The sequence below is a fragment of the Pundamilia nyererei genome, unplaced genomic scaffold, assembly GCF_000239375.1.
Source record: "Pundamilia nyererei isolate P.nyererei 1_Seehausen unplaced genomic scaffold, PunNye1.0 scaffold00099, whole genome shotgun sequence".
NCBI classification, from domain to species: domain Eukaryota; kingdom Metazoa; phylum Chordata; class Actinopteri; order Cichliformes; family Cichlidae; genus Pundamilia; species Pundamilia nyererei.
Genome location: NW_005187500.1, coordinates 640,544 through 662,666, shown reverse-complemented (window position 1 = coordinate 662,666; position 22,123 = coordinate 640,544). Strand labels below are relative to the sequence as shown.

Sequence of the window (22,123 nt, the reverse complement as noted above, 5' to 3'; positions counted from 1 at the left end):
GGGGCTCGAACCGGCAACCTTCCGATTACAAGGCGAACTCCCAACTCTTGAGCCCCGATCGCCCCTATTAATGCTCAGCACGAACACTTTTACCTTTGCTTTCTTTCAGCAGCTGCTGTGATAGTTTGGAGCTGAGATGCAGTACGTCTGCTGTGTCTTTGCGGTGCTGAATGGACAAGAACACGAGCCAGTGCGTTGCATGACTACAGGCACGTTTGTCCTGGTAGTTGTGCTGATGGCTGTGTGCAGTGCCGGTGTCGTCCTTGTGCAAGCCCTTGCTTTGGGGTGAAGTGGGATTTTGAACAGAATGCTTTCTGTTTCGTGCACAGGTGGGTTTTCATCTATGAGAAAGGTTACCAGTCCACAGACACGGCCGTCAGCTCCGTCTTCACCAAAATGAAAGGAGTGGGCTACACCAACAACAGCGGGGGAGAGAGGGTCTGGGACGTGGCTGATTATGTCTTCCCTTCACAGGTCAGTGACCTTTCGTGCCCCCAGTAACATTTGATATGTCGTCGTCTCGTGACTCCTAAGTGGTCGGTAATTTGTTTGGCACCTGATGCAAGTCGGTGAGCAGAGGCAGATTTGATGAAATCAACTGTCAGAGTGAGGAAACATCAGCTGAGCAGGACAACGTGTCACTGCTGTTTGCTAGAAAACTCAAGGCTGACAAAGAAGCAGAGGTTTGTAACGTTCACCCCGGTGACGATCCACCTCTGTCGACGCGACTCTGCAGCTTCATTGCATGTGAGAGCAAAGCAGGGACACTGATCAAATAGATAACTTTGTTTGCCTCCAGTGTTGCTGTGTCCTGTTAACTGTGGGAAAGAAAAAAGAAGACACAATGTAGGCTGCCATGTTTGCTCTGAGGTGTGGGTGTGGGCTTTAATTCAGAGCAAGGCAAACAGGTGGTTTCAGTGTTACACAATGAAAAGATCACTTTTCTCCATCACGCACTTTGATCAAATGCACTTTATTGTCAGGTGGTCATTGTTTTAGTAATCGTCACGTGACCTCACTGTTACGTCGACGTTCGGTTCAAAGAGAGGCCTGAAAAAGGAAGAAAGAAAACATTGGCAGGAACAACATATGAATAAAACAATGCAATCTTTTAAGGCAAAGCACAAGAGGAAGGGCGATAACTGAAGCCCCGCATCAGGGCTGCACTAAAAACAGCTGATTGGATAACAGGATACAGGTGAAGCAAAAAGGACGGAGCCAGCAATCACGAAGGAGAAAAACCACACGAGCACACAAGACAAGTAGGTAACCTTGCAGGAAATACCAACAAGGAGTGACACTGAAAGGCTCCACAGACAAACCGAGAGACACAGGAAACACAGGAAGCCACCAGAGATGCAAAAGAGAAGAAAAACAACCTGGAATGTGTCAGTGTCACAATGAACTTATACAGAACATTTTCATTTAACTGTGATTTTGAGCAAAAGTAAAGAGAGTTTTACCCCCTCCTACTGCCTAATGATATGGCATTTACCTGCCAAAAGTTCAACTCGCAGTATAATAAAGATGCTTACAGTTCTCTATTGGCTTAGATCACAAACTGGAAACACAGAGGAACCAGGACATTCGCTACACAACACACAAATTGCGTGACAGCTCTCACATACGTGTGTGCTCAGGGTGACTGCAGACGCTCGGGGGGTCGAACCTTTGCTGCTCGAGTCTGCGTGTCAAAGCGTCCGTGGGTACGATGCTGAAACCCACGTCACCTCCAGGAGGGTCGGTGCTGGACCGAAGGTGAATGAGGCGCACTGTAAAAAGTGTAGTAGAAAGGTGTTCTATACGAACCGGTCCAATCATATCGTTTCTCACTGTACTGTAAATATGATCACGGCCTTGTAAATAGTCTCACAGTTGAGATTGTGCAACGCCGTGTTGACCCATCCATCCACCCCAACCTTCTTCCTGTGAGGGGATTTCTGTTGCTCTGCAACTATTTCAGCTCTTCTGCTCCAGTTCCTGTGAAATACAACGAGCCATGGCTCACAGAAGTTTGCTTTAAGGTCTGTGCTCACTGCTTTTAAACACATTGCTTCTTCTCTTTTAAAACTTCAGGGAGACTCATCATTTGTAGTGATGACAAACTATATCATGACTGAGGGTCAGTCAATGGGAACCTGTCCAGAGGTAGGTGAAAAGGCACTGGTTCTCTCTCTCATTCCTCCCTCTTCCTGCTTCCTTCCTTTCCTCCTGCGCTTCCATATTTAGTAAAACGAGCGGAAATTGTATCTCATTCCAAGACTATTTCTGTAATTGGGTAATTGTCCGAAAGTTGTATAGCAGAAAAGGGCTCTTTTAAAGCCTAATGGCCCAAAGAGCAGTGCGTGTGGGATCCATACATGTAAGTTTCTTTCACACTCCCAGGGTGTTTTCCTGTCTTCTTCTTCATGTCCTTCTATCGTACTTGTACACAGACTGACCCCAGTGTCTTCTTTATAACAGCTCCCGGGCAAACACAACTGCAATACAGACGCCGACTGTGAAGGAGGGAGTTTCAAACGTACGGGAAACGGTAAATCCTGACAGGCTGAGAGTGTGACCTCAGCGGTCCTCACTGAGTCTGTTGCCAACTCACATCAGTCCAGATTTTGTGCTTCTTGTTATGTAATTTTGCTTCGCCGGAGCTGAGAAGCCTTCTGAAACTCACTGAAGCCATTTATTGAGCGAGGTCGGGGATGGTGTCAGGTGATGGAGCAGCAGTGTATTTGCAAAGTGGGCCGTAGCTGTGACAGGACAGGCTCACGCAACAGCATCTATATAAATACAGCAGATATGAGTCACGGCTGCTGAGGTAAACATTTACACAGAATTCATGAATTGCATTCGTCCGGCGCTGAGAAGAAGAAACAGATTCATCTCAACAAACCAGGCCTTAGCAACCAAACATTTGGTGTGTGTAGTACGGCTTGTTGTCCGCTAAAGTAAGCAGCTGAAACTCTGCCTTAAGCAAACAGACATACATGCATGTATATATAAGCACGCTCAACTGCATGCATGCTAGCTAATATAAACTGCAAGCACACAAAGACACAGCCACATGAGCTCTAATGTGTCCAAATGTGTGGCTGGTTCTAAGAACAGTTATATAAACTTATTGTCCTTCATCCGTCCCAGAGTTCAGTTCAGAGCCTTTCCACGTCGCCCTCAATCAGACCGAAGCTTTAGATCTGTCTGGCTCACACCAGTCACATGCAGGCGCTCAGCCTCCACGCTTAAAAACAAGTAAACGCGGGACTGTCCTGCAGCCAAACACAAAGGTCAGAGGGCCGAAGCCGAGTGGGCGCCTGCTGGAGACTGTCTGCAAGCTCATCACACGCACGATGAGAGACCGATAGCAGCGAAGCTGTACGCGCACAGGGAGGCGATAACATTGGGATTAAGGCTAAAAGAAAGAGCTGGTTCAGCGTTTGCTTTGCTTTTATACGCTGCTGTTGATGCTAATTCAAGATAAAAGTGGAGGCAAGAAAGTGTTTGAAACTGCTGCCAACGCCCACGCTGCTGCCTGTTTGAGTAATCGACTCTAACTCTTTGTTTCTGTATCAAGGAGAAATGACCGGAGTCTGCGTGAACAGGACTAAGACCTGTGAAGTGCTGGCCTGGTGTCCAGTGGAGGACGACCGCGACGTACCAGAGTACGCAGACAAACTGAATTATTCACGATTGTGCGATTACACAATCATCTGTGGAAGCAAACATGCTCATTTGAAATCTGATCTTGTTTCCGTTTCAGTCCTCCGCTGTTGTTGTCTGCAGAGAACTACACTCTGTTCATCAAAAACTCCGTCACGTTCCCCGCATTCGGCGTCTCGAGGTGACGGAGACACGTTTACCTCAGAAGATGTGATGAGTGTGATGAGTGTGTCCTGCTCTGGCATGACTATTGTAACTTTATAAAACAGTTGTGGCCAGAAATCTTCAGTCAGTGGCACAAATTTGTTTTTTATACTCTTCAGTTTTTACTGAGATATTTGTTCACGTTTCTATGATGTCATAAAAACAATCACAATGATTTTATACGTTTCAGTTTCTTCTGTAACCTTTGGCCAAATGAAACACAGCTTTGAACCAAACAGAGCTACACAGTAAACTCTGTTCTTCTTTGAACTCTTATATCTTCAGCTTCGAAATCAAACCACAAGTCTAATCACTCATTTTGGTAAAAGTACAGAAAGTGTCAAATATTTCACTGTTTTTCCGTTTTCAGGAGCAACCTAGTGGAGGACGTCGACTCCAACTACATCAGCAGTTGCCTGTATCATCCACTCAGCGCTCCCCTGTGCCCTATATTCAAACTGGGAGACATTATTAAACTTTCTGGCTTAAACTTTCAAACAGTAGCTAAAGTGGTGAGTTTGAGTTTCTGCTTCTTTCTGAAATTCCTGTCATGTTTCCGTGTTTTGCTTCTCTTCTTCTCCTGCTGTGATGAAGACGGCGTTTGTGTCCTGACAGGGAGGAGCCATCGGGATCGTGGTCGACTGGACGTGTAACTTTGACGTGCATGTAAAACACTGTAAACCAGAGTACACCTTTCATGGACTCTATGGAAGCAAAGAAGGCTCTTCAGTGGGCTACAATTTCAGGTGTGTGAAAAACACAGCTCAGCGAGAGATTTGTTCCTTTTTCTGTTAGTTTGTGTCCAGAAAACCTCTGAAGCGCATATATTATAATTTTAGCTTGCAGCACTTTTAAGGTCTCATGTTAATAATATTATATATTAATTAATGAGCTTTACACTTCCATTTGCTGAGCTCTCGCTAACTTCGTGATAACGTGGACTCGCTCTTCTCATCTAACCTTTGAAACTGTTGACAACATCGCACATGTTGGCTCAGTGTTTGAAACTACTGCAGTTCATTTCTGCTTCCTCGCGCACCACAGACACATGCATGCTCCTGCTCTGTTATTCATTGTTCACCTGCTGGCTGATGGAGAAATGTTGTTCTGTCACTGTTATTGTTCATTTTCACTCGCTATTTGCTCCTAATGCTGCTTCAGCTCTGCTGAACCTGCCAAGTCGACTGGCTGAAGTTTCTGATGTTTGCTCAGTGAAACAGTGTTGACTTGTCTCAACTGCCTTTTCTTGTTGTTTCTTCACAGCTCGCTCAGTAAATACACAGATGATGACGTGTTTGTCAAATGCTTTTGAAACATATTTCATATGCCTGCTAACATATTGTGCTTGTGTCTGTCTGCAGGTTTGCGAGGCATTATATGGAGGACAAAATTCAGAAAAGAACACTTCTGAAAGTGTTTGGCATCAGGTTTGACATCATCGTCCAGTCACTTGTGAGTAACACGTTTATCTTAACTATGCTTTTGTCACTGGAAGAATAAACCAAAGGAGCTGGTATGACTCTGCTCTTCACAGGCGCGGAAATTTGATATCATCCCTACCCTCACAGCCATCGGCTCTGGAGTGGGAATTTTTGGAGTGGTATGTTGAAAGCTGAAATATTTACTTACATATTCCACACGTCTGTGCAAAAGTCGGCCCTCGTGTTTGATACTCTTAGGAACCAGGCTCCGTTCTAAGTTTTAAAGTGGTTCTCCAGGTTTTCTGAAGGCCTCTTTGGACACTGACATATGAATGACTGAGGCACCTAACTCCAGGGACTGTGTCCAAACATACCGCGGTTAAATGTGGTGCAGGTTATGTCGTGGTGTTGGAGGTCGTGTCAAAACTGATGGAAAAAAACAAAAATCTGACTTTGATCTGCGGTGCAGCAAGAGTGGAAAGCTTCTGATTGGTGACAGCTTCAGCGTGACAATGATCCCATGATCCCAAACACAATGCAGCAAAGGCATACCTGGATACACAAACACACAATCAGTCAGATCTCAACATTACTGAAGCAGTGAACAGGACAAATAACAGCCAACATCCAAAGAAGAGCTTTGAACGTCCTTCAAAAAGTCTGGAGAACTGTTCCTGAAGAGAAATGACAACAAACGAGTTCAGGCTGTGTTGAACAATAAAGATTTGTTTCAGTTAAACAAACTGTACGTTCGACCACATGTCCAATGTTCCTGGTGTTGCACACAAAGCAGGCCTTTATATCTGCGTACTATTTTGTCTTCCTTGAACTCAGCTGCCACCAGTTTTCCCCTCAGGTGCCAGTGCACACCTGGTTCAGCAATCGGCCACCCAACACTGTAAAAGCCTAACAGTGGCTCCGTTAGTTTGGCTTGGCTGAGATCAGAGGTCGTTTGCACCTACTAGTGAGTAGCTAGTGTGTGAGGCTCCATAATGTGGTAGTTTACACATTTGTGTGGCAGGTGAGAGGTTGCTGGTTTCATTCTAGCCAGCGACACACAAACACGCAGCGCAACCTGCTGTGCTGATGAGGAGCTAAAAGTAGCTCCAGTGAGTGTCCAGAGTCTGCAGAGGTGTTCTCTTTGTAGGTAATGACAAAGATTTAAAATATTCGGTGGTTCGAGACTTTTGCACAGTGTTGTAATCCAACAGGAGATGACGCAGTTGTTTCTTTCTCCTCTTTTTAGGCGACTGTAGTGTGTGACTTGGTGCTGCTCTATTTGCTACCGAAAAGAGAATTTTACAAGAACATGAAATTCAAATACACGGACACACAAGTACAGGTAAGACCTTCAAAAATGAGTCTGTGCTCTCTTTGAACAGCAGAGGGCAGCAGAGAGGTGTTCAACCAATCAGAGAAAGTCATTGGAGCTTATTTTCCTTCACCACGTCCAGCCATACATTTCACACGGAAGCCGTAACCTTCACTTACCATCAGATTATTGCTGTGTTCATTCCCATAACGTGTGAGAGAGTCTGTGATTAGTATAGAGCAGCCAGTTTATCTGATGGAAGATGAAATCTGTGTCCGTCCCACCCAGACTGCTTTCCTCTTTCACTTCTGTTTTACAGCAGGACAGCGAGTCGGTTGGTGTAGACACGAACGTCTATTACACCCTTGAAGCAAATGCAAAAGAGGCTCAAGGCAAAGACCGGTCCAAAGTGAGTAGGAGGCAGTCTGTGCAGTAGAGCAGGTTCTTTTATTTTAAGCCTAATCGCGCGGCACATTTAAGACAGCTAAAAGCATCTACTCCCAGAAGCTGGAAGAACGGCTCCCAGCCAACGACCCTGCGTCAGTGTGGGGGGGCCTGCAGGAAATCACCAGCTACAGACGCCCCCCACCCACTATTCATTCCACCTCATTCATTTCTGTATTTCATGTATATAAGTTTAGATTCGTTATTCATAGTTGGTTTACACAGCTTGTGTATGTATGTGTAATGTATATATAGATGTGTGTGTGTGTGTGTTACATTGCTGTGCTTGAGAGCCGCCATCTACCGGAACCAAATTCCCTGTATGTGTCTGCACATATACTTGGCCAATAAACACGATTCTGATTCTGATGAGCAGCAGCGTGGTTTGCACATGATCTTAATGTCTCCTGTCCCACAGGATCCTGATTCAGAGGCAGGCAGCACAGAGACTGATGCGTCTAAAGTAAGGCGTCGTCGTATCCTTCCAAAACAATCACTCCCACGAGTCTCACTTGTGTTAATGACTGATGTTTTATTCATTTGCTGTTTCTCGTGCAGAAGTGACCCGGGAGCAAACGAGCCAAAAGGCCACGCCTCTTTTGGAGGTGTGACGCACTGGAAGCCTGGATCCTTCAGACACTACCTGGACTAACAGAAAGGAGCACAGCGAGATGGAGTCACGTTATTCCCATCAGCAGCTTAGTCATCCCGAGGATCTGTGACGCTTGTATGTGGAGTCAGAGGCAGCCAAGCTCGGCGGTGTGTGTACTTTCTTGGGTGTTACTGTTTGCTTGTCTTCATGCTTTGGGTGTTGCCTCTGTCTGTAATTCTGTTACCTCAGTCGCCGTAAAAGAAACATGTAGGTGCGCTGCTGTCAGTGATCGTCCCTCGTGTGCACCTTGTGATCGGCTGTTGACTTAATAAAAACATGTACAGTAACATCAGCGCAGTTTCTTTTTGCTTTGGTCGAACAGAACCTGAGAAAAATGTTGAAATGATTCAGATTTCTTTATTTCTTCGAGTATGTGTACAAAAAGCATGCAAAAAATAGCGCATTTATATATATCGGTACATATTTACATTGTAACTACGTTCCATATGGATGTGCCATGCTTCCGTTTTAGTGGGTACAGTCAGAGAAAAGCACGAGACGACACGAGACGGCGGATGCCTTTGAGACAGGCACACGCGCATGCGCACAGACCAGGAGAGTCACATAGTCCCGGATTTCATATTATGTACAGACTCCACCATAGTCTCCGTCCTTTGGATCCAATTATGACCTGAAATCACAATAAAACGAGTCATGCCACTCACTTCCTGTGCTGCCACACCCACTGACTTTACTTCTGTGTCACTGCAGCAGCAGCAGCAGCAGGTCAGATCAATCCACGGGAGGGTCGCCTGGTTTAAACCGATATACTGTAATTATGCAGGGTTTCAAAGGTCACGCACAGGTGATCTTTGATTTATGGCCATTTAAATCATTCAAGGGTTTTGAATGATGAAAAACATCTAAAAGGGAGGAAACCTCTGGTGGAGAAATGGACCCGTATGAACAAACTGACATATTTTGGGATTAATCTATGCTGGAGTTCAGGGTTTCCACCGTGAAATGGCCACAGAGGAAAATCCCACGGTTTAAATATTGTTGTTGTGACATTTAGTGATCAGTGAGAATGTCCTGAGCGCACACCTGCCCCCTCCGTACAGTTTCACAGTATTTCACTATTTTGCATGTTGTCAGCAGTGAGATTAGACAACAAGCACATACGGTGTTTCACAGGTGGACACACAAACTGTACAGTGTTTAATGGCCGAAGTAGTGTTAAACGTACTCACAATAATGACGTTATACATACTTAAGTGGAAAAGTGCAAGAATTTGAACATAAACAAAAACACAGGTTAAAGGTCGAGAGCTGTAAAGACAACAATAAAGTACCTTTGACCCACGAACGTCCAGCACAACAACACCCAGAATAAAAACGCGAGAATCAGAAGGACGAGCGTTTAAACAGGTGACGTCAAACAGAAGACGTCATGTGACATTTTTGGTTGCCTTCATTAAAGGTGTGCAGCATTTAGAGCTGAACATCAAAACGTCAGGATGATGATAAAGTTTATGACTGACGTCACAGCAGTTATGACGTCATGTCCCTGCGGACATTAAACACACCGGCTCAACAACACGGCCTGAAATCCCGTTTGCACGCCTCGAGCCTAAGCTAGCATCCTTCCCTGGAGGAAACGAGCTGCATCAACCAGCCAGAGGACAACGCTGCTCCGAGCGCTCCCCCAGCTCTCCCCCCACAGGGGTAACACACCAGGACACGTCCCGTTGTTAAACCAAGCGCCTTTAAATGGACACGCCTCTCTTTCTTTTATCCACCACGCCCACATTTGTAGAGGGTTCACATGTGCACAGCTGATTCACTGGCCATCGTCAGCATCTACTGTTGGCACTTTGACAGGTTATCAAATGGAAAATCACGAGAACACAACTCCGTGTTCACGGACAGCCATGCTTTATATTTTTCTTCCTCCTCACTGTGTAAGCAGATGTCAACGTTTACAGGAAACAGTGATGTTGCGGTGGCCAGCGCGTGCATTATCTGTGTTCCCATTTATTATAATGAGAAGTTTGCGGCTGCACTGACGCGTTGTGCCAACACAAACACACGGTCCTTTTCTAAAAGCTCACCAAAACTTCAAATTAACAAGAGCAACAACAAAATGAAAACATGAAGTCAAAAACACGACACCATCAGCTGCGGATGGACAAACACCAGCCCTGCTCCAGCACCTCCTCCGTCTGCTGCTCTTTGTCCAGAGTCCGCCTGAAGCTCTTCTGGATGAATTTTCTGCTCCTTCATGGCTTTATGTGGGAGCAGCCTGATGCCGCAGCGACAGCTCTGCATGGTCCACTAGAGCTGAAGGGGAAACGATCACTAATGTATCTGATCCTTGATGATTGTCTCTGAAGCAGTTTCCTTATTTTCCTCTTCTGTGAATGCGCTTCAACACAGGTGACAGACTGTTTAAAAAGAGAGCAGGTCAGTGTTTCCTGAGAGTAAAGGTGCATGCATCATTTCACATTCAAATGATTTGGGTACAGACGCTTCTCCTTAATATAATAACGAACAACGTGATTCGATTTCTTCTACAAAGCACTCAGTGATTCATTTGTATGCAGATTATTTATGCTTTAAAATCAGCTCTGCATCCAAGAACTTTACAATATATTAATATTATAAATAACGTATAAATTGGAACAGTGCTTATATACAGAGTAACATCAGTTTTCCACTACGTTCGTTCTCACCATCCAAAAACTTTTCCCATCCGATCGCAAACACATCCAACAGCAGAGCATCAAAGAAACAAGAACCACCAGACTGACACAGACGACGCATTAGGAGAAGCAGCGTGAAGGACAGACTAACACACAGCTCGCAGTCACCCTGCGATCACTGCCAGGCAGTCGATCGAGGTGTCTGAAGGCAGCGCAGGAAGCACCTGCTTCAGAATAAAGGTTGGCACAGATATGCTTAAAGGGTCTTCACAATAACACAGCAGATACCACAAGACACGTATGTACAACATTACAGTGACTGATGAAATGAAAGCCTCGTAGTTCACTTAGGAGACAGTGCAGTGTCCTTTACATGCTGAGGTCTGTTTCCTCCTGTCAGGTGGCTGCAGACGGGCTGAAGATGCGGTCTAAATATTCGCCATGCACAATGGGAAAAACTCGTCTGTCTTTGCCTGTAATACAGTTTCAGGCCAGCAAAATAAACCGGTGATGATCCACAGACGTGCTCGTGTTCCTCACATCGGCTGAGGATAAAACAGCTCCACAGCGCAGAAGCAAGCGTGTACGTCACATGACAAACTTCTCCCCAAAAAAGAAAACAAAAAAACTCGAGTTTTTGTGATACGTTTGCACTGTGGGACCACTTTGAGGTGTGAATGAAGGCGTAAGTGGATTCAAAGAGGACGCTGCGCACGCAGGAGGACTCAAGAGGAGGGCTCATCTTCATGCAGGTCCTCCAGCTCTCCTTCTCTGGGTCCATCGCCCGTGCTGGCCTTTCTAAAAAGAGACAAGAAAAACCACAAACATGGGTCACAGCTCTTATGATCATTCGAGGTTGGACAGCAGCAGAGAGGGAATTATCTAAATGCTGACACTACCAAGCCTGCTAATTAGAGAAGGTCTGGATGTTGTTGATGCATGATGAATATCAAAAACACACAGAAGGCTTTATGGACGTAGGATGGCTTTTAAATGACAGCAGCAGGGACACGACAGCAGGGGAAGGCTGCTCTGCCATCACATCTCGTGATGTGGACAAGCACGAGTTTAAGGATCGAAAATGATGATGGAGCAGCGGCTGGAGGATGTGGGACAGACAGAGGCCGGACTGCTTCGCACGAAGTGTTACCTGAGTGAGGGCTGAAGTTTAAAAGAGGGCCGGAAGGGCCACGAGTCCCTGCAGCAAAGTGGGAGAGAAGATGGACAAGTCACATATGAGAGGACAAAGGAACGCAGGCCCGTGGGAGGAAACCCGCCTCCCCACCACGTAGGGTCCAGCTGCACTTTTAGCATCTTTCAAAAATGATCACACACCTCAGAGTTTCATTTGTATCGTAGCATTGCAAAGTAAATAACACATTTTTAAAGGCCTCCCTGTGGCTGAATCTGAAAACCGCACTCTGACTCAGGATGCGCCGATAACCAGAGCAAAAGGACTTTTGTCTGCAGCTGCAGCTCAATGATACTGACAACTGTCAGTACAATGACCCTGATAGACAAGCACGAGCCACAAAAAGCTGGGTTTAGCTGCAGCAGAACTTTCAAAATAAAGCGACGGGACTTTCCACTCAAACTGGCTGTTGATGAACTTCTTTTTTTTCTGGATGAAAGAAAGGGGGAAATTTGTCTCCAAATATACTTTGGTGGGCTGCATGGGAACACTGGTGTTAATGGTGCATTCAATTGCAAACATGCAGGCCGGAAATTTTCTAGTTGAATTCCAGCCTGAGAAACTGTAGTTTAGCGAGAAACTCAAATCTTTGCCGAGTCAGCAGAGCTTCCCTGGATACAGTCACCATGGACACAAGAAGCTGCCACCTGTGATGTTTCATCAAAATAGGACAACATATAATAGCGGCTACGTCATCTTTCCCCCACAAATCCTGGTGAAAAAAAGCGTCTGGCACTGGTAGCATCTGTCAGTCACATTAGCCGTTAGCATTCATTCGCTTCCCCTCATCAAAGGAGAAAAATATCCCACCAGCTCTGCTCCACTTGGACTTGGACGTGGAGGAAATCAAGGCTCTCAGAGCTTTCCAGTGGTTTTTGGTTATGTGTCCATATGTTTATAAAATAATATCTGACATCTTTACATAAACATATTGTACTCACTCAGAATTGTATTCATTACTCTATGATAGCCATACAGTTGGATTTCCACTGTGCAGCAGGGGGCAGTATTATTCAAACATCCATATGCTGTGAAAACACCTCCACCTCTGACGGCCGAGCGTGTAACGGTCCACGAGCAGCAGCATGTTCATCATCAGAAGACAGTCCCACGGTGCCCACGACACACCTGCTAACAGCTGTGCGTGCGCCTGTTTGTTTTCGGCTATACAAGTTGAAAATGCACAGCGGGGACGGGACGAGCCGATTGGCCACTGACACCTGTGATACTTTGAATCCACGTTACTGACAAATCAAGCTCAGCCTGAGGCACTAGCTCATTCTGCGTCACGCTGAGTCCTTCTAGTCTTGAGAGCTAAAAGCAACACACAAAGAAACACTTATACAAGCTGTAAGCTCCACTGCATACAATGAAAGAGTGAATTATGATGCTATGGCAACACAAGGAAGCAGCAGCTGCTGCTGCAAAAAATGAGCGCTATTCAACCTGAAGAAGAAGGAGACAGGTGTGGAGAAAAGATCTACGTTAGAATCTCAAGCAAAAAGATCGTCTTCAAAGACAAGATAAGCAAGTACTGAGCTGCAGACAATCAGGAAGCTGAACTCTTACATGAGCAGACTACCAGGTGCAGACATGGACCTCTCCTCCCGCCGGCTTGGGCACTCAAAGGGGTTACTGAAGGAGCGCTTTCTCAGCATGGCCTTTACCAAGATCTGAAACAGACAAACACGGGACGAACACGAGTTACATGAGAGGGGGCGCCGTACTGTTACAGACATGCAGGGGGAAACACTGTTCTCAACATGTGGAGCAGACAAGTGGTTACAATGTTCCTCTAATATTGTTACTAATGTTGTGGCGACGTATCAGGTGATCTTCATTCTTCAACAGGCCTAATCTGCTGGGGTTTCCCATGATGCACTGAGTGTTTCGTCTTCACTCTCTGCATTTAATCATTCGTTGTTAATCTCTGGCTCTCCTGCCCAGCGTGTCTCGTCTTGCCTCTTCTTCCTGTTAACAGGGAGTTTTTTTATGCTTGCTCATAGAGGACTTTGTGTTACTGCTGTAACTGTATACATATAACGTAACCTGCTGCTGTAATGAGCTTTTTTTAAACTGGAAAACTTCTCACTTATTCTGTGTTGACTCTGGTCTTGGTGTGCAGTATACCGTCCTCAGCTTCCCTAATTCAATTCATTTCGTTAGACTAATAATGTCCAACAGTTAACAGAAGCCCAGGCTGAGGGTCTGCAGTGATTGCACAGCTTATTTTGCGAGCTTGCTTTCAAATGAATGCAACATTAGTGCATTTAAGGAGACACATAATGGAGACATTCAAATGCATTCATTTGGCTCTTTTATGGTTGAACAGTGATGAAACCCCGCCCCTCTGTCTGGCTGCGCTTTGTCACATCTTTGGTTAACAGACAGAAGGCTGTGGTTGTTAAGAGCAGCTAGTCTGAGTGCTGCTGCACGCAGCAGTTTGATAAACGGAGGACACTCTGTGTTTCTTACCACTGCAGAGAGGCTGGGAACGAATTTGACGGAGTTCTGGATGTCCTCCTCTGTCACCTCTACCACAGAGCAGTGGTCCTCCTCCAGAGGCAGGGGGTCAGCACCTCCCTGGGTCACCCACGGGTCCATCTGAAAGGGCATGGACCGCAGTGAAATAGGGCACTTTCATGACTTGACACCCAGAGGTTCACAGAAACGCACAGCAGTAAATACAGTCAGTTTACCAGCTTGTGTCCAAGCAATGATTTAATGGCAAACGCGAGCTTTCCTACGTTTACAGGAAGGTTTGTTTCAGGCTGGGCGGTCCTCAGATTACAGTCCTCAGTACTGATTACAAGTGTTACTCTGCAAGAACCAACATGGTAAGACGTCGTAGGTGATTCGAGGTATCAGTGTGACCTAAGTGACATTCACTGACCAATCACTGCTGCGCATTTTCCACTTCACGCAACGAGACCCTCTGTGGGCTGCAGAGAGGGCGGGATGGATTTGCTCTGCATTTCCCTTTTTCCATGTTGGAAGTGCAAGAAAGCAAAGTTCTCCAACTGTGTGCCAAACATTTAGACAGTTACAAAAGTTGAATATAAATATAAGCTGATTAAATGTGTTTCTGTCAAACATTAGCAAACATTAGTGACCCAATGTGATGCCTCTGCTGTGCTTCACAGATACCCGTGTCACGCCTGTGTATTTGTATATTTAAGCCTCTTTTCTTCAGGCTGATTACAGCCTTTGTAATTAGATACTGTTGAATCAGCCTTTGACTGGATATGACGGCACTTCGTTTACTACACCGTTCTGCAGCTGAGCTCACTGCATGTTTGTCTCCGATTGTCAGTTGATTCCAGCAGCCCAAGGATGGCCTGCTTTGTTTGCACTCAGAGCTCCTTTGACTCTGCTGAAGGCTCACAGCTGACAGCTCTGCAGGCAGATGCACATGCCAGGTTGTCCCAGATTTATCAGACTTTCCGAGGGAATGCAAATTTCACACGACACATGCGACTGTAACAGCTGCATTAACAGGAAATATTCAAGCCTCTTCTTTTTAAAATACGAGGTGAGCCAACGCTGTGTGCAAGGTCACAATAAAAATGCTTTTTTTGGTTTTTGAGTCATTGTGTGTTTGTGCACGAGGACGTGCACGACGCCCGAGAGCCTCCATATCTCCACGAACACACAGAAAAAGAGTCACATGACTCATGACTAGATTGTGTGATGGAGACACAGTGGGGTGTGGGAATGTGATCGGGCCATGATTGTGGACCATCCACGGCACTAATACACACTCAGTTTGTCTAAGAACTACTCTGTAGGAACACAGCGAGGTCACAATCTCATGTGTTAATCAGCAGTGAGAAAATCACAGCGATGCTTTATAAGTATGAAGAAGGTGCTAAAGCTGAAGGACAGTAATCTGAGCTGGTTTTCTTATCATCCATCAGTCTGGTACCTTGATCTCTGGGATGCTGATCCTGCTGTCGGGGTTCTTATCCAACATCTGCAAGATCAGCTTCTGCAGCTCTTCACTGATTTTGGGCCTGAAGAAAAAACAAAATGACGATTTGGGAAAAGTTTGACCCACACGTTTCCATCACGTTTACCTGAGGAGGAAATCGAATGATTGTATTTAACATGAGACACACTCAACAGGAACAGCATGAAATTATGGCTTTTCTGCTGTCTGCTGTATCAAGCCGTGTTTGTTAACATGCAAAAGATCATTTACTCATTTCTTGGACTCGCTGTGGGAAAAAACGTCCCCAAAAACGAATCAAAACTTTTATTCACCGCTGGAAGATTTGGTCACATGAAGTTTAAACACAGGCTCGGCATTAAACTGCCAACAGGTCGTCACATGTTGGACAAAGTGAAGCCAGCAGAAACATTTTGGCCCCTTTGTGTAACAGAGCCGTCATTTCTGCTCTTTGTAAGAAATGCTCACTTAACTCCTCCCACATATTCCAAACCGCTCTTAGAAAGAAAAAAAAAAAAGGCTTTTCTATTAAGTGAAAGAAATTTATAAGCAGCCCTGAAAACAGTAAATGGTCTGTATTTGTATGAAGACTTTTTCCTTCAGGCAGCTTTGGCTGTTGTTTGAGGGGGTGACTGTAACTGAAAGGGAGGCTTACTGCATGCCAGTAATGTCATATAGACAAACAGACATAATTATATTTATATTTGATCAGCCACAACACAAAAATACCACATTTAGTTAAAAATAAATTAGCAGCTAGAAGTAACCAGCCGACACAAGCAGCAGCTGGTGCACTAGCTAGCCAAAAGGGCTAAACTGTTAAAATATACAGTCAGCTTGGATTAATGCTAGAAGCAGTTAGCCAAAAATATGTACTCAAGTGTTCAGATGAATAAATGATGAGACTTTTTCACTAATTGCATTTTATTGTCTTTATGCCACAGATGCTTAAAAAAGAGATGGAGGCCGCGGTGCGTGACGTGCATGCTCCACCGTTTATGACACACACAAATTTTAAAAAGGAAGGTACGCACGATACTACGTAGCTTTAGCTAGCAATAATCTGCTACATTCTGTTGCACTAGAACAGATATGTGTGGATTTAATGAACGCGGCTGTTGGAAGGCACAGTCCAACACCAACACTGAGCCCTGTCCTCACACCTCCTCACTTCTTCTCCCTTCTCAGCGTGTCCTCCTCCACCACTGCCTAACATCTGTCTTTTATTCGCTCTATGATATTCCCCTACAGTGAGCAGGCCTGCCAGCTTTTCTTTGACCTTGTATTCATGTAGCTGCTGAAGCCTCCGTTTGCTTTTTCAGCTCGTTTTGATTCACATGTTGGTGACGTTCATCCTGCCAAGCTTTTTGGGGAAAAAGAACAGAAGAAGACGTTTTCGTGACCGCGTTGCAGACGAAGGATAACTAAAGTGAAGATGATGACCGTCCATTTCAATAAAGTGGAAACTTACGTTTCTGGGAATTCTACAGGCTTGGTCCTTATCTTATTATGCAACGCCAGTATGTACTCGTCAATGAAGGGACACTGCAGGAAGAGCAGAAGAAAGGAGGTGAAAACCACAAGAACACACATGCACGATGACTGCTGCACCGGGCCAATATCAGAAAAGACGACCGAGACGAACAACAGCAGCAATCGGCCGCTTGGATTCATTACATTCAACGACAGCACGAGAAAGCTGCTGTTTCAAACACACACTGTGGCAGACAGCGCTCCCACTCAACACCCACTAGGTGCTGTTAACTAGTAGCAGAAATGTGAAATGGACACATTCTTCTATGCTTTTAAACGAAGACTTGTGGGGCAGACGTCACATTTACCTTTCCAAAGACGAAGCAGTAGAGGGTAACCCCCATGGCCCAAACATCCAGCGCCTGTAAGACAGTTCCAGCAGTGACATTATATTCAGATAAATGGGAAACATGTAGAGGACAAGAGTCGTTTTAAGGTTATTGTTTGGGGGCAGCTACTGTCAGATACCCTGAAGATGAATTTATGTGATGACATAGCAGCGGCACATGTGCCCCCCACCCCTCGCTCCCTGTAGCTCGGATCTGTTTGTGATCCCTGATAGATACGGGATGATTAAAGCAGCCCTCTGAACCTGTGCAATATCTCAGCCACACTGCTGCAGACGTGACATGAAGCATCCTGTCTGCTGATTTGCACAGTTTGGTCAAATCACATCTTTACAGAGGCCGAGTCATCAGGCAGAAACTAGAAGTGCATCTCTTAAAATGCTCTAAACCCCCAAACAGCAGACGGAGGCACTCCGGTGACTCTTACACCCTGATGGCTTCTGTCTGTAATCAGCTGCTCCGGCCCCTTGTTCATGGTCAGCGTCTGAGCGAATCCACCAGTCTGTCCTTTCAGACAACCGCAGAATATAACCTGACAAAGTCTGTGATGGAGGGTTGAGGGGAGAAAAGGGACGATTTGGTGATGTTGATGTCTTAACCCCTCCCTGCAGCAGCTCCAGCGTGTGGACGCTCACATCCACCTGCTAGTTACGTTAAAAACAATCGGCTTATTTCACCGAAATAAGGACTACGGCAACAGTCAGGACCATCAAAGGACTATTATACAAATCTCTAAAGGACTGGCAATGTCTCATAAAGTGTCCACCCTCTACAATTTTAAGGTTTCACGTATGAGGACATAATAAAAAACACACAATGTCATTAAACCAAAACAAATGTTGAGCTTTCTGTTTGGCTTCATCAGTTTCTTAGATCCCGCCGCACCACCTCAGCCGGGTTCAGGTCTGGACTCTGGACTCTGTTTGATTTGCTGCTGCTGTGCGTGGGATCACCAACAAGTGTCAGGTCCTCAGGTTGGCGTGAGGCCTTTGTGCTGATATACAGTGTGTGGTTTGTCCAATCAGCGGCTGTGCGTTATATTCAGCCTCATCACGATAAAAAAGATGGAAGCTTATCTGCTATAGACAGAACTGCTCATCGTCTAACTGTGGAAATAACAAGGTGAAACATTTCTGATTCATTCGATGGAAACTGAACACAAGACCACTGTCGTTATCTCGGTGTCGATCACTTCCTTGTTCTTGGGCCGGCTAAACGCCAGAAACTGGTCGTAGCTCAGCAGCTGTCATTGGGAGTTGGAGGCTCTGGTTCAGCGTTTTCAGTTTGGGTCACATCAAACACTACACTTTAAACTCTCTTCATGTTCATCGAGTTCACTCACTTTTCCACTGAAGCTCTTTCGCGCATCTGACAGCGTCTCTGGTGCCATGAAAGCCGGAGTGCCAGCAGTGCTGGACAGCAAAGCGTCGTTGCCCTCAAACTGGTTGCTGACTCCAAAGTCTGCTATCTTCACATGGCCATCGTCCCCGAGTAACAAGTTAGAGGGTTTGATGTCGCGGTGGACAATCTTCTGGTAGTGCACTGGGATAAGAAAAGAAAACACAAAGAAGAGAGCGCAAGTTTCCCCTTTGGACACGTGGAAGCTTATTTCTGTTTTCTGGAATATTTCCAGCTTCTAAACACAAACTGGAACTATCCTTGGAAAAACGCAGAAGCCGGAGCGCAGCCTGAGGATCCTCAGGTCGCATCTTTACTCGTATACACCGAGGTTTGAGAACATGTCATTAGGGCAGAGGGCAGGTGGTGAAATGTCGTCTTCATGGGGAAGAACAAAGCCCAGACTGTGGTGATTGTGTCATTATGAGGGCAGAGCTGCGCTTCTTCAGCCTGCGTCCTGATTGGTGTTCAAACTGGAGGAAAATAAATACTCTCAGCAAATGGGAGGTTCCCAAATTCGAGAACAAGCCAAAATTGTTGGGAATTATTTCAATCTTTAACAAAGCGTTGCATTATAAAGGTTAATATTATATTACGTGGCTCAAGCTCAAAGAGGAACCAGTGACCTTTCACTGGTTGGATGGCGGTGTAAACGCCTGCTATGGTGGATGCAATGTAAAGCAAACAAAAATAACAACAAACAAACAAACAAACAAACAAACAAACATGAGCACAAATTGTAAATATTGCATTTGAACAAATATTGTTTGGTGAACGATTTCACCACAGCAGCTGGTTCCAATGAATTTCGCTCCGTTTGACTTCTTTTAATGTTACTTGTTGCCAACCGTGAACACACTAAAATACAGCTGGGATCATGTAGAAGAAATGCTACGTTACATTGTAGACATAAAGAGAGAAACAGACACTGACACACAACAGAACAAAGTGTTACATATGAGCTCATAATTATTGTTTCATCAGTTTCCAAAGTTCCACCTCAGGATTTGCAAAAAAACAACCATTAGGTATTTTAGGTACTGAAACAATGTTTCAATATTACTTGTAATTAAATGTCAACATGAACACTAACGAGTAATTATAACTGTCAGCTGAACATGGTGACGGGAAGAGCTTTTCCTTTCAAACACAGGTTTTAATTATAAGGTTTAAAAAATGGAAATAATCAGCAGAAGCAGGTTGAACTGATCTGTAATTGGAACAATTTGGACTTTTGAAATCCATCATTACTTAAAGTGGGAACAAACCCTAATGCTTAGCAAACAGCTGTGTGATCAGAGGAACCTGCTTCATTAGCACTGGGTGACTGGGCTTTACTGGTCACTGTACTTTTCCATTTTGTCCCATTGTTACCACCATGGAGCTCAGGATGACACGGCACTGCTCCTAAACGATTAAGATCATCGCCTGCTGAAATTACGGGCACGGGCAAAGCTGTATCGTTTAATAGAAGCTGGATAGTGACGGAGGCTCAAAGATGGAGAGGGGCTGCTGCGACAGGGCGAGAGGCAGAGCTGGACAGGTCGCCAATCTCACACGGCGCTAAAATGACTGCTTTGAATCTTTTAGTCACTTTGTGAGGGTGCGTGGTACTTACAGTATTCGATACCCAGGATGACGTCTCTGAAGTATAAGCGAGCTTGCTCTTCTGATAAAGGACTGTCTGTGGGCACCTCCATCACTGGGCTGCAAATCCACGCAGACACACACAACACAGGCAGCGTGACAGACAAATGTGCAGATTATGTGTAACAGTTGTTTCACTGGTAGCTGTGCTGTTGACTCTAAATGTGACTTTGAGATGGGATCCAGATTTAAGCTCCGACGCTCAGCAGCAGGCAGCTACGCGTCTGATTGGATGACAGCAAGTTACACACGAGGACACGAACGAAGCCCTCGCTGTAATTTCAACAACGCTGTGACGCTGCAGACGGTGCTGGGAGCCACATCATCCCAACCATCCCAGCATTTTCCTGCGTCGCGCTCCGTATTCCATCACGCACTGATACGATGGATAACACCGCATACAGACAGATATCATATAAACATTTATTATCACTAAGTTTGAATTCACATTCGTTTCATTCCAACTCAAACTGCACATTTATAAGGAACAAATCTGTGAAAGGGCTGGTTGACATCTCCACAAGGATCCATTTAAATCCTTCACATGTGAAGAACCAACGTTATCTTTGAGCATCATGCATATTTTTAAAAACCAATTTAAAGAACAAAGCAACAGCTGACTCTTCTGTGTAATAATCACAGATCTGATCAAACATCTTCTGCCTTCACCAAACGTTTAAATCTTTCTGCCTCTTTGTCTCTAATGAATGAAACAGACGTCAACAAATACTTTTAAATGACTTTGTTCCTTACAAATACATCATAATATCGTTTTTGCTCATTAATGACTGACGTGTGTGGGAAAACACATTCAGAAATGTACTTTTGTGTGAGAGTGTCTGTGCTCTCTTTTTGGATGCTTTTAAAAACCCTGCACACCAGTCTCCACGTGTTACTCAGAGCTGTTAATGAGGAGGTGACGCTTTGCAGCACCAAATTATGAACATTAACAGAAGCATGACGCTTTCACACAGAGCGGCTGCTGCCGTGTTTGTTCTGCTTACAGTTCATTTTTTGCTCAGGCTTTTAAATGCAGCTTCATGTCAGAGCAGCAAAGCAGTGACTGCATGGGTGAAACGAGCTGCTTTGTTATCGCCTGTTACAGCAAAGATAAGAGCGTGACTGTAAGCTCTATGAAGTGAACATCAAGCTGCCCGACGCTCACAGCAGCCGACTCAGAGGCAGTAAGAGAGCAAATCCATCCTTTAAAACAGCTTCATATAAAAAGGATAAAGTTATTTACGCATACACGTCCTTCTCAACAAACTAGCATATTGTGATAAAGTTCATTATTTCCTGTAATGTACTGATAAACATTAGACTTTCATATATTTTAGATCCATTACACACACCTGAAGTAGTTCAAGCCTTTCATTGTTTTAATATTGATGATTCTGGCATACAGCTCATGAAAACCCAAAATTCTTATCTCAAAAAATGAGCATCTCATGAAAAGCTTCTCTAAACGAGCTATTAACCTAACCATCTGAATCAACGAACTCTAAACACCTGCAAAAGATTTCTGAGGCCTTTAAAAACTCCCAGCCTGGTTCATTACTCAAAACTGCAATCATGGCTAAGACTGACTGCTGTCCAGAAGGCCATCACTGACACCCTCAAGAGTAAGACACAGAAAGAAATTGCTGTTCCCAGAGTGCTGTATCAAGGCACCTCAGTGGGAAGTCTGTGGGAAGGAAAAAGTGTGGCAGAAGACGCTGCACAACGAGAAGA

The 22,123-nt window shown here is 45.0% G+C and overlaps 2 protein-coding genes across 11 annotated transcripts in view; one reads left to right on the top strand and one right to left on the bottom strand.

The window, feature by feature from the left end:
- The window catches only part of p2rx1 (purinergic receptor P2X, ligand-gated ion channel, 1), a 12,858-nt gene extending 4,887 nt beyond the window's left edge, over positions 1-7,971 (top strand). The window contains exons 2-14 of one of the 4 annotated variants that reach the window (XM_013912725.1): positions 330-474; positions 2,077-2,148; positions 2,464-2,521; positions 3,566-3,653; positions 3,752-3,832; positions 4,226-4,367; positions 4,471-4,601; positions 5,217-5,307; positions 5,390-5,455; positions 6,523-6,618; positions 6,908-6,997; positions 7,451-7,495; positions 7,591-7,971. In XM_013912725.1, the coding sequence (XP_013768179.1) occupies positions 330-474; positions 2,077-2,148; positions 2,464-2,521; positions 3,566-3,653; positions 3,752-3,832; positions 4,226-4,367; positions 4,471-4,601; positions 5,217-5,307; positions 5,390-5,455; positions 6,523-6,618; positions 6,908-6,997; positions 7,451-7,495; positions 7,591-7,596 (1,111 nt within the window). In that variant the 3' untranslated portion in view covers positions 7,597-7,971. Of the gene's footprint in view, positions 1-329; positions 475-2,076; positions 2,149-2,463; positions 2,534-3,565; positions 3,654-3,751; positions 3,833-4,225; positions 4,368-4,470; positions 4,602-5,216; positions 5,308-5,389; positions 5,456-6,522; positions 6,619-6,907; positions 6,998-7,450; positions 7,496-7,590 lie in introns of all 4 variants that reach the window. The other 3 variants (XM_013912724.1, XM_005740331.1, XM_013912726.1) reach the window with 3 other exon arrangements.
- A 670-nt stretch (positions 7,972-8,641) lies between these two features.
- Positions 8,642-22,123, bottom strand: part of camkk1a (calcium/calmodulin-dependent protein kinase kinase 1, alpha a) — a 51,762-nt gene continuing 38,280 nt past the window's right edge. For 4 of the 7 annotated variants that reach the window (XM_005740327.1, XM_005740326.1, XM_005740328.1 and 1 more), the window contains exons 9-17: positions 20,364-20,452; positions 18,690-18,889; positions 17,309-17,362; positions 16,939-17,012; positions 15,444-15,531; positions 13,994-14,122; positions 13,088-13,191; positions 11,477-11,524; positions 8,642-11,124 (exon numbers count right to left, since the gene is read on the bottom strand). In XM_005740327.1, the coding sequence (XP_005740384.1) occupies positions 11,052-11,124; positions 11,477-11,524; positions 13,088-13,191; positions 13,994-14,122; positions 15,444-15,531; positions 16,939-17,012; positions 17,309-17,362; positions 18,690-18,889; positions 20,364-20,452 (859 nt within the window). In that variant the 3' untranslated portion in view covers positions 8,642-11,051. Of the gene's footprint in view, positions 11,125-11,476; positions 11,525-13,087; positions 13,192-13,326; positions 13,490-13,993; positions 14,123-15,443; positions 15,532-16,938; positions 17,013-17,308; positions 17,363-18,689; positions 18,890-20,363; positions 20,453-22,123 lie in introns of those variants that run through there. The other 3 variants (XR_311926.1, XM_005740330.1, XR_001290464.1) reach the window with 3 other exon arrangements.